Source organism: Cervus canadensis, chromosome 11 (genome assembly GCF_019320065.1).
Source record: "Cervus canadensis isolate Bull #8, Minnesota chromosome 11, ASM1932006v1, whole genome shotgun sequence".
NCBI classification, from domain to species: domain Eukaryota; kingdom Metazoa; phylum Chordata; class Mammalia; order Artiodactyla; family Cervidae; genus Cervus; species Cervus canadensis.
In genome coordinates this window covers 68,028,532-68,040,957 of record NC_057396.1, presented here as the reverse complement: position 1 = coordinate 68,040,957, position 12,426 = coordinate 68,028,532, and the positions used below count along the sequence as shown (strand labels likewise).

General features: G+C 40.2%; 1 protein-coding gene across 3 annotated transcripts in view; it reads right to left on the bottom strand.

Annotated features, from left to right (window-relative positions):
* Nucleotides 1–12,426, bottom strand: part of HSD17B12 (hydroxysteroid 17-beta dehydrogenase 12) — a 171,925-nt gene that overhangs the window by 38,227 nt on the left and 121,272 nt on the right. For all 3 annotated transcript variants that reach the window (XM_043482240.1, XM_043482241.1, XM_043482242.1), the window contains exons 5-6: nt 9,495–9,559; nt 8,583–8,627 (exon numbers count right to left, since the gene is read on the bottom strand). In XM_043482240.1, the coding sequence (XP_043338175.1) occupies nt 8,583–8,627; nt 9,495–9,559 (110 nt within the window). The remainder of the gene's footprint in view (nt 1–8,582; nt 8,628–9,494; nt 9,560–12,426) is intronic.

The following is a 12,426-nucleotide window of genomic DNA, read 5'->3' as shown; positions in this document are numbered from 1 at the left end:
GAAAGATCTACAGTGTCCTTGAGGTTCTTATACTGTCATTAAAGGAATCAAAGAACCATCAGGCCTCGAGAAGGAAGGCAATTCTCAGTTTGGCAGATGTTACAAGTGATCTCAAATCAGTGACAAACAACACGGAGAAGATCCATTACGGAACTAGTCTTTGGATTTGGTGCTGAGTGTGCTACCTGATTGAAAGTGGACTTGGATCAATATATACCTGCCTCTGGAGTTATGGCGTGTTCCCCCTTTTCTATGATTTCTCTAATAATAACCAATAGCAATACCACAATTTCATCTGCAAACTCTTTCAGTATTCCGAGATGGAAACTCCTTCCAGGCATAGTGAAGTCAAAGTTGCTCAGTCATGTCTGACTCTTCGCGACACCATGGACTGTAGCCTGCCCAGCTCCTCTGTCCAAAGAATTCTCCAGGCAAGAATAATGGAGCGGGTGGCTGTTTCCCTTCTCCAGGGGATCTTGCCAACCCAGGGACTGAACCCAGGCCTCCTGCATTGCAGGTGGATTCTTTACAGTCTGAGCTGCCAGGAAAGCCCCTCCAGGCATAAAACCCAAACTACTGTAGAAGTGTGTGGTTTAATATCTGGAGGTTCAACTATCTCTAAACGCTACCATTTCTGGTCTGAAGGTCATTGAGTTGAGGAGAAATGAGCCTTAACCTTAGATTTTAGTCACAGAACATCTGAAATCACAAAAAAGCCCTGGCCAGGAGGACCTTTCTTCCAGTTAAAGGCTGATCTACTGGCCATATCAGTCACCTTTATGAAGAATTTTCACACCATTGCTCTCCTGACCTTGGTACTTACCTGCTCTACAGGGAATGAGAACAAGACTGAATTTTAGCCCTGAAGGTACTAAGAGCAAAACTACGAAGCAGGCAACAAGGCTTCTAAATACCTCTTGGATTACCTCAACTAACCTGGTAAAAGGAAAGCCCAGTTAAGCAAGTCACTGAGAGAGAAAAAAAGGAATAATTCTAAATTACTGAATAAGATGAAAAGTGAAACGACCATATGGGACTGGAGAGATAAAGGCCTGCGAGAGCGAATCCGGACTCTCCGACTGAACATCAGGGGTCTAGAGTCACCACCACTCTTGTTAACATTTCTTCCTCCGTATTCTGTGGACCACTCATCGCCACTTCATCCGGTGACGACCTGTAAATCCTTTGGCCAGGATATTGCAGTTTTATTACTCCTCTGGTGGAACAGGGGACTTCGATGATTTTTATCATCATCTGACCTATTGATACACAGACAGGAACACAGGCACCAGGCACTAATCCTGGAATGTCAAGCCAGGTCATTCAGCGCTCACGGTATAGCACAGGACGGCCAGATGCTGGGCCCTACCCAGCAAGTATCTCCAACTTAGGGGCAAAACCCAAGGTCAGAGGGCAAGCTCTCCTCTCCAACCTCTCCTGGCATGCCTCTCAGCCAGTCAGCCTCCAGCATGTGGTTTGCTGAGGAGATGAAACTTGAACCAACACTGATGGACAGAAAATGTCATTCTCCTTCGTATATAAGCCTTTTCCAACACACTTATTAAGGCATTGGGCCATAGACATCCATGCCCTGGGTCCCCTGATGTCCAACCACCAGAAAACCTTATAAGATTCTAGAGCAATCTTTATCTCCTTCTAAGTTACCTCGGAGCTCCGAACAGCCACTGCTACTGAAAACAGCCCTGGACCTGCAGTATAACACGGTCAACTGAAGGACAACAGGAGCAATTCATCAAAATACATGACAGGGCAAATCACAGCAGCACGAAAGAACACGCAACCTGGGAGCATCAGACACAACTCCATCAAGGTGAACGCCCCGTCTCAGTATAAACAAGATCAACACACACGCCATTAAACACACACTGCCACGCCACTCTGCCACTAGAATTGTCTTTCTAAAATGTACACCAGATCACACCTTATTTCTACTTTAAGGCTCTCTGCCCTCTTGAGCACGGCACTCAAGGACCAGAACAATCATGTCCTAACTTACTTTCCTGGCCTCTGGAAAGCCACTGCACACCACTCACCTCCCGCTGTTTGAGTCAAACTATTGCCATACTTGAACAGTCAGTCAAATGTGCTACAAACGACCCGGACCCTGCCTACAGTACAGTGAATACTGATTGGCTGTCCTCCAGATGGTACTAATTCCATGATAAATAAATCAAGCATTTTGAACTGTTTTTCCACTAAAAGCACCCATCACAAACGGACAGGAAAATACATATTTACATGAAACATAAATTAAAAGATTCTTCATTCTTTGGCTGAACGAAGAAGCGTTTCTGAATAGCAAACTCCCTTAGCGCTTTGCAAATGGGATTTGACTTGCAAAAGGAGGTTAACAGACAAACTTTTAAAGCATATATCCATCTCTTCTGCTGGTGATACTTCTCATCAGTATGGCTCACAAAATGATAGGTTATGATGTTTAGTAAGTTTGGCGTTTGTCTCCACTGACTCCTTTCATGGGAAAAAGCATCTATGCCCATGGGAAAAAAGAAAGTGGAAGAAGAAGAATGGAGAGGTGGGCAGAGCATTTTATCATCTGTCAAGATACCAGGACTGATGTCTTATTATTATTTCATCATTACGGTAAAGAAAACTGAGGATGCTCTCTCCAGTGCGGTGGACTGGTGGTGCTTCCTCCACACTTCCCGCCCCTGTACTACTCATCTGTAAGCAGGGCCACGAGGTGACCCCCACCAGGACACGCTGATCGGTGCTCAGATGCTGCTCAAAGGATGCGGTGTGTGATCCAGAGCACAGCAAGCTGACCGGTTCTCAGAGATCAAGGTCAGGACCTTGGCCTTTTCATCGCTGCTACCCCTTAGACTGCCAGCCCAAAGTGTGTGCTTTGGGAGACAGGCGGCCAGGGTTTCTTTTTCTTGTTTTTTCTCTTTGACATTGGAGTATAATTGTTTCACAATGCCATGTTAGTTTCTGCAGAGCAGTGAAGTGAATCAGCTACATGTATACATATATCACCGCTCTTTTGGACCTCCCTCCTTTCCCCTGGCCCCGTCATCCCACCCACCTAGGTCATCACGGAGCGTCACAGATATGTCATCGTATAGCTCGCTGTGCTAGACGGCAGCTTCCCACTAGCTGTCTGTTTGACACCTGGCAGTGTGTTTATGTCAAACCGAGTCTCCCAGTTCAGCCCACCCTTCCCACCCAGCCCCCCCAACTGTGTCCATACATCCGTGCTCTTCAACTGTGTCTCCATCCCCGCTCTGAAACTAGGTTCATCTGTACCGTTTTTCTAGATTCCACACACATGTGGTTAACATATGATACTTGTTTTTCTCTTTCTGACTTCAGTCTGTATGGAGATTGCGGGAGAAGATACTAATTAATGGATATAGAGCAAAAACTTTACACTGTTTCTCTGACAGAGGAATTAAAATGATCAGGAGACTAACATGGAGCTAGCACTAACAATTCTATAAAGTACAATTTAAAAACACTTGAACATGGTTTTCATCATTACTTCATTATAATATATTATGAAACACATGTACATAATGTAACACTCATTTTTAAAAATTTATATATTTATTTTAATCAGAGGCTAATTACTTTCCAATATTGTAGTGGTTTTTGCCATACATTGACATGAATCAGCCATGGGTGTACATGTGTTCCCCATCCTGAACCCCCCTCACACCTCCCTCCCCATCCCCTCCCTCTGGGTCATCCCAGTGCACCAGCCCTGAGCACCCTGTCTCATGCATCGAACCTGGACTGGCAATCTATTTCACATATGATAATATACATGTTTCAGTGCTATTCTCTCACATCATCCCACCTTCGCCCTCTCCCACAGAGTCCAAAAGTCTGTTCTTTACATCTGTGTCTCTTTTGCTGTCTCTCATATAGGGTCATCATTATCATCTTTCTAAATTCCATATATATGTGCTAATATACTGTATTGGTGTTTTTCTTTCTGACTTACTTCACTCTGTATAATGGGCTCCAGTTTCACTCACCTCATTAGAACTGATTCAAATGTGTTCTTTTTAATAGCTGAGTAATATTCCATTGTGTATATGTACCACAGCTTTCTTATCCATTCATCTGCCGATGGACATCTAGATTGTTTCCATGTCCTGGCTATTGTAAAACAGTGCTGCGATGAACATTGGGGTGCACGTGTCTCTTTCAATTCTGGTTTCCTGAGTGTGTACGCCCAGCAGTGGGATTGCTGGGTCATATGGCAGTCCTATTTCCAGTTTTTTAAGGAATCTCCACACTGTTCTCCATAGTGGCTGTACTAGTTTGCATTCCCACCAACAGTGTAAGAGGGTTCCCTTTCCTCCACACCCTCTCCAGCATTTATTGTTTGTAGATTTTTTGACAGCAGCCATTTTGACTGGCAGGAGATGGTACCTCATTGTGGTTTTGATTTGCATTTCTCTGATAATGAGTGATGTTGAGCATCTTTTCATGTGTTTGTTAGCCATCTGTATTAAGAGATTGTCTTTTCTCCATTGTATATTCTTGCCTCCTTTGTCAAAGATAAGGTGTCCATAGGTGTGTGGATTTATCTCTGGGCTTTCTATTTTGTTCCATTGATCTATATTTCTGTCTTTGTGCCAATACCATACTGTCTTGATGACTGTGGCTTTGTAGTATAGCCTAAAGTCAGGCAGGTTGATTCCTCCAGTTCCATTCTTCTTTCTCAAGGTTGCTTTGGCTATTTGAGGTTTTTTGTATTTCCATACAAATTGTGAAATTATTTGTTCTAGTTCTCAGAAAAATACCATTGGTAGCTTGATAGGGGTTGCATTGAATCTATAGATTGCTTTGGGTAGCATACTCATTTTCACTCTAGTGAGTGTTCCGATCCATGAACATGGTATATTTCTCCATCTATTTGTGTCCTCTTTGATTTCTTTCATCAGTGTTTTATAGTTTTCAATATACAGGTCTTTAGTTTCTTTAGATAGATTTACTCCTAAGTATTTTATTCTTTTCATTGCAATGGTGAATGGAATTGTTTCCTTAATTTCTCTGTTTTCTCATTGTTAGTGTATAGGAATGCAAGGGATTTCTATGTGTTAATTTTATATCCTGCAACTTCACTATATTCATTGATTAGCTCTAGTAATTTTCTGGTGGTGTCTTTAGGGTTTTCTATGTAGAGGATCATGTCATCTACAAACAGTCAGAGTTTTACTTCTTCTTTTCCAATCTGGATTCCTTTTATTTCTTTTTCTGCTCTGATTGCTGTGGCCAAAACTTCCAAAACTATGTTGAATAGTAGAGGTGAGAGTGAGCACCCTTGTCTTGTTCCTGACTTTAGAGAAAATGCTTTCAATTTTTCACCATTGAGGATAATGTTTGCTGTGGGATTATCATACAAGGCTTTTATTATGATGAGGTATGTTCCTTCTATGCCTGCTTTCTGGAGGGTCTGGAAGTTGAATTTTGTCAAAGGCTTTCTTTGCATCTATTGAGAAAATCATATGGTTTTTATCTTTCAATTTGTTAATGTGGTGTATCACACTGATTGATTTGCAAATATTGACGCTTGGCGAGCACACTGTTCCAGGTGGTCTGTGCGTCTTATCACCTCCCCTGTCCCAGCCTCTCAGTTTCCCGGGTATGCCATGAGAGCGCTGTCTCAGGTGTGCTGTGTGTGTTCTCTGGGGAGCTGATCTCTGGCTGCGACCCTCCTGGCAGATGTCAACTGTCCAGGATCCCAGGAAGACTTGGTTAGCAACTGGGTGCCTGCTCACAGTTTGGTGGAGGATTCCATCTCTGGGGCGGAGATTGCCCCTAGCCTTCCGGCTCTGGCTGTCGCCCGCCTGCCTCTCTGCCTCCAGCGGGGGATGGACCGGTCCGCAGCCGGCTAGCTCTCCTCTGGTATTCGCTCAGTCCTTTGTTCTGTGAGCAGGTCAGGCTGTGCCTTAGGTTAGAGCTTTTCGTCTGAAAGTTCTCTCTCTTTTTTTTCTCTCTGGCTATCCCACAGTTCAGGTTGCTATCTCACATTATCTCCCTCAGACTGTCCTCAGGGCATTCAGGCCCGGTTCTCACCCTAAGCAATGCTACCTGCACCTCCCTGTTCAGCCCCTGTTGCTGGTGGCAGACGCAGGCGTCTGGGCTACCTCTCCGCTGGGAGTTGCGGTTAGTCTCGTATACTGTGGGTTTTGTTTTTTTTTTCCTCCCGGTTATGTTGCCCCCTGAGATTCCAAAGCTCCCCTACAGACCCGCCGGTGAGAGGGTTTCCTGATGTTTGGAAACTTCTCCTCCTTCACGACTCCCTCCCCAGGACAGGTCTTCATCCCTAACTCTTTTGTCTCTCTTTTTGTCTTTTATATTTTGTCCTACCTCCTTTTGACGAGAATGGGCTGCCTTCTGGGTGCCTGGTGTCCTCCGCCAGTGTTCAGAAGTTGTTTTCTGGAAGTTGCTCAGCATTCAAATGATCTTTTGATGAATTTGTGGGGGAGAAAGTGGTCTCCCTGTCCTATTACTGTGCCATCTTAGGACCGCCTCTCCAACATTATTTTTAAACTCATTATTTTTAAGCATTTGGCCAAATATATTAGAAAGGATTATCAAAACCATAGTACACAAGCATTTCAAAAGGCAAAAACCATAAAACAAATTATAGACCACAAGGGATCTTAATTTTGATCAAAAAATCTGCTTGCTAAAAAAGTAATAGCTGCGTACATTTACTCAAAATCTTCACCACCTCTGAGTTTAACAAAGTAATAGAAACATTTTTTAGAGCCTTTAGTATGCTCTGGGCACTATTCTAAGAGATTTACACATATTACCTTGTTTAATTCCCAAAACAACTCTGTAAGGTAAAGAGAATTATCCTTCTCAATTTATAGATGAAAAACTGAAGCACAGAGGGTAAGTAATTCACTCAAGGCTGTATTACTAGTAAATGACGGAGTTATTTAATTAACTTGAAACCTTACACAGATTATTGAAGAATGATTACATTTACATAGCAGGCCAAGGGAAATACCTTTAAGACTATACAGATATGTGCACATTAACCATGTTTTACAAGCATTAATTTTGTGCACATGGGTCTTGAGCCAAAGCTACTCACAGATCCGCTTGCTAGTAGTTTGCCTCACAATGAATCTTACTTGGGAAAAAATCTTGGTTAACCACAACAAAAAAGATAGAGTGACTATTTGTTTTATAAAATTATTTGTCATCTTACAATGTAATTCATTTGAGGTGCCTTTAGGTAACAAGCTGCCAGATGTCACATGGTGTGCATGTATCAACAGTGTGGCTTTCTTTTTGATAGACCTGCTTTACCTGAATCAACTATATCGCTAAAATCACATAAAGACTGAATTACCTACATGCTTTAAAAGCAACATATATATTACACAGGGAGAAGCACACCTATCCGTATATGAAAAGTTGAACAAGGCATAATAAGATTTTAGGGTCTCTGAACTTGGCATAAGATTTTAGGGTTTTGAAGTCAACTGTGTAAGGGTTATGATTTCTCAGGACATGAAGACCCAAGGAGAACTTTTCTTTAAATATTCACAATTTAAAAAAAAAAAAAGACTATGCCACATATATAATTACATTCTTATGTATATTTATCTGGTCAGTACAAATAGTTCTGAGCATTTTTTTTTTTTTTTTTGGTTATCTTAAATTAGTATATGAGTTAATGAAAATATCAATACTTTTGCTGTTCCATCAGTATGTTCAAATTTAAACTACCTGACATTACATATGGAAATTCTGCCTTAAGCAGTATTTTCTGCTGGTCTGTTATGTATAATCAAGGTATGCTATCTCACTATAGTTACTGTTAAAATAAAAGGGGAAATGGAAACTTTCTGGTGGTCCAGTAGTTAGGACTCCAGGCTTCCACTACAGGGGGCACAGGTTCAATCCCAGATTGGGAAAATAAGATTCCTCATCCTAGGAGAGGTAGGAAGGGATGGTTCTGAGATGCTCATACTTGCTAGCTATTCTTCCTTTTAGCATATATTAGCTGTGGTGTCTTTTGCTGGCATATACAAGTGACATGGCTATAACACACGTCTAGCAACTAGAAATGAGAGTAATTTTCATGTGTGGCTAATAAAAATCACTCTCATTACTCTGAGGAACCACATACAATGCTTTTCCACAACATTTAGCTCATCAGCTTACGTGGACCACAGGAGATATAAACTGGAAACAGTAGATTAGCAATGAATTATTTGTAGGTGAAAGCTCTGTAACAGAATCAATCCTCAGCCTAAATTAGTCTGCATATTCCCAGGACTCACTATGTTTTTGTAGGAGTGTTTGTATATAGGGGGCATTTAATAAATGTTCAGTTGCTAAAAAGAAGAACTATATAGATGTCTGTTTGGTATTTAGTTTTCTACTTCCTGAAAATGTAAGGAAATAAATCACTTTCATCTGGAATACGTACTTGAATCAAAATAAGAGCTGACTGAAGTGAACAAACTGATTCAGTGTTTTTAAATAGAAAGATCCAGAAAAAGGTGACATATTTATAAAGAAGCTATTTATAAAGATGACATGTTTATTATAAGTTTCCTTACCTTGCAAACAGAAAGGACATTAACATTGATCAGTTTCTGGATGGTCTGCAAAAGAAATATTGATCATTTTATATAGATTTGATCATGGAAGCGACCAGATTATATATAAGATAGATAGGTAGAGATATATAAGTAATCCAGAGATGCACTGAAAGTTTCCCCAGATACAGTACAGACCTTGGAAACTGATAGGATTTGGGGTAAACAGGCAGATTATATTTTACTCTCAGTATTATAGTATTTTTCAACTAAATGCAGCAAATCATATTAATATACAAAATCCAAAGTATACATACAAGTAAAATCTGCAATCAAAAAAAACCACACTAAACCTAAAATAAATATGCAATTTCCTCTCTGCTAATATGGAAAGAAGAAACTATTGAATCTAAGATTTTCAACAATTTTTTAAAATTTACATATTCTTTTAATAATATGTTTTCTAGTTATTACTAAAGAATTAGACATGCATCAAATATATAGCTTTCATTTTGGTAGAGCTAGTTTACCTTAATCCACCATATTGCTGTATATTATTAACACAATTATGGTTTTTAAATTGATGTTTAGAATCCTGATACCTAAACAGAGCTGCTTTGATGTAACAAAAATGATAATAATAAAACTGGAGCTATTATTGAACCTAGCGTTGTGCAGATGAGATGATAAATATTTTCTCATTCAATCCTTCTAACATCTCTGTAAAGCTGCCTATATCATAGACAAGGGAACGGAGACTAAGGATGGTTGGGTCATTCCCTGGGGAACTCAGGTAGTGAGTAGAAGGACCAGGGCGTAAATCTCGGCTGTTAGATGGACTCCAGCACTCAGAGTCTCAACATTATACCATATTGCCTCACCCATGCCTGCATACATTCTTTCTATGACCACAATCCACAAAAAACAACTTACATTGTCCAAGTCAGGAACATCCAAAAAGTATTCCGGATACTCATATGACATTCCCACATTATTCACTGAAATAAAACAAGATCATTAGCTAGCTAGTATACATTTTGTAGATTTGACATAAAGAGATTAAAAATGATGAGACTGAGATGATACATACAATCACATAAAATGTTTATATCTTGAGTGATCTCTCTATCCATAGTCTATCCATATGGACAGTTCAAATGTCTCCTCTTTCACTAAGCCTTTCTGTATCCAACCCCTGGCAGAAGGACTTTTTCTTGGCCTCCCAATTTCCATAGCCCCTCAGAGTATGTGTGCATTCCGCCTCCATAATACATCTGTAGATATTGCTTAGCCTCTCTCTCCGTGTGTGTGCTCCGTCATGTCTGACTCTCTGTGACCTCATGGACTGTAGCCCACCAGGCTCCTTTGTCCATGGGATCATCCTGGCAGGAATCCTGGAGCGAGTTGCCATTTCCTCCTCCAGGGGATCTTCCTGACCTGGGGATCGAACCTGCATCTCCCACAGCTTCTACATTGGCAAGCAGATTCTTTACCTCTGAGCCACCTGGGAAGCCCAATCTCTCTTTGGATCTTCAATTTGCAGAGTACAGTAGAAAGAGCGGAGGATACAGTTATATAGGAGACCAAAAACTTGAGTTCTACTTGCAACTGTTTCAGAAAATATGTGACTTGGGATAAGTCACACATGATATGCATCTCAGTGTCTTCACCTCTTAAATGAGAGCGTGTTTTAATCATTCAACAAAAATTTGCCATTCACTTGTGTGCAAGACACGTGTGAAGAACCAGAAAAACCATAAAGAATAGTTTGCATAATGGAGCAAACTATCCAGTAGAAAGAGAAAAACTAAACAAAAAGAATTAAACAATTATTTCAGTACAACGTACAGAGTGCTGTGGGGCCTGTCCCAGACCTCATCTGGGAGGTGAGGGAGGGTCTGACGTTCACAGAGGTTAAATAACTTGTGCAAGGTCAGAGAGCAAAGTAAGGCTAGGATTCAAACTGAGAATATTTGACTTCAGAGGTGTCTTAACCACTACTTAAAGCCATCCTATGACTTCACTCCTTATTCAGCTCAGAGAAAAAAATGTCAGTAATAATTGGATAATAAACAGAAATCTGATAGCAATGTTTAATAAAACTGTAAGGTATCAGAAAAGAAAGGTTTCAATAGCAAAAAGAAAATGAAATTCTGATCATTCTGTTCAAGCTTATAAGGAATTATGCCAGATAAACCTGATAGTAGTAACAGTAACTTTTTCAACAGACTAACAAAATTAGTGGCTCAAAGGAACTCAATAAAGGTTCTATATTTAGCAGTAAGCCAGTCACTTCTGGCTGTGAGTCTCAAGATTTTACTGGTACAGTTCGGTCAGGATGGCTTGAACAAGATCACTGAAACCTGTCTGAAAAATCTGTAAGCAAAGGACAGTAGCAAAGCAAACTGTATTTAATTAAGATTCATGACCATTTGAATAGGAATGGTATCTAAACAGAAAAATAATAGCAGGTTCAAATCCATTTTTATTTTAATCAAAATGTTCTCCACCCACCAGGGGTTCTAGGAATCAATTCTTTAAAGATCATCAAAACTAGTTGAAGGTGCGGGTTTGTGTTCATTCGACTTTGCCTTAGCCATCTACAAGGTTATAAAGGATGAATGACTTATTTACAGAGAAATAGCAACAACCAAAACATCTGTTAAAATGTTAAACTATTCTTTAGAAAGTCAGTGTATGATTAGAGGAGTCCTCAAGGAAAGGTTTTTGCCGAACTGTAATGTTCTTCGGGAAAGAAGATTCCATCACATACTGTGAACTCCATCTCTCTTCACTCTCTTGTATCTAGAAAACTTTCTAGCTGTAGGTCTCTGGATCTAGAATCTAGATCTAGATTCTAGGTCTCTTTCTAGCCCATGGAAATACTAATGCTCCTTTTCAAAATGCTGAAGCAAATTGAACAGTGTAACTATAAATCTTTTACAGTCGGGATTTGGATTTAGAAGGAAAAAAAAAAACCAGGAACATTGTAAGCAGCACCTTTAACTCTGCCATCTTGGCAACTTGTGTTACAAGGGCCAAAGTTAAGCTAAGAATGCCCATACATAACTAATCAAGCAAGGAAGTGATACTCTGGGTAAGATTGTATCTACTACACAAAGCCTTCAGATCTGTCTCTGCTAATTGAGCAAGCAAAGACATCATAGCTATCTACTCACATGGTGAAAATGTGACCATCTATTTAACACAATTCTAAAAGAAAACACAGTCAACGCTGAGAACTTTAGTCTGAAGAAACAAATGGTATTATGTATAAGGGCTATGCTTTTATAATCAAAAATAAACACAGGAAAAAAAGGTGTTAAACTGGAACAGATCTTTCAGAGCACGGAGCCTGACTTTATGAGGGGAAATACATGCCAAGGTCACACCGGCAAGTGGTCCATTACCCTTAAATCTCTTGCTATTTTATTAGTCGGACCTTTCGCTGGTGGAAGATATGCTACTTGCATTCTCTCCACAGTAAGTAATCACCTCAGAGTGCTATTATTTAAGAGTTCAAGAAAAACAACTGTTGCTCTCAAATGTTATTTCCGTAAACTTGCACAACGGTGAGAATCTTTTGGAAAAAGTAAACTCATTGCAATTTTATCTTCAGACATTAGGTGGCAGCAACAACCAGACAGCAGGCAGAAAAGGCAACCAAACAGCAGGGACTTGGAAAAGGAAGAAAACAGGCTTTGGGTAGGAGGGAAGGGTGGAAATGTTTCCATTATAATTTAATCTCATTAAGAATGGGTACATGCAATACCATCTTCTTATATTACAGGATTCATTACAGGATTCGCCAAACCAAACAATGCCACAAGTTGTTCCAACATCATTCAGATAATCGAAAATCCCT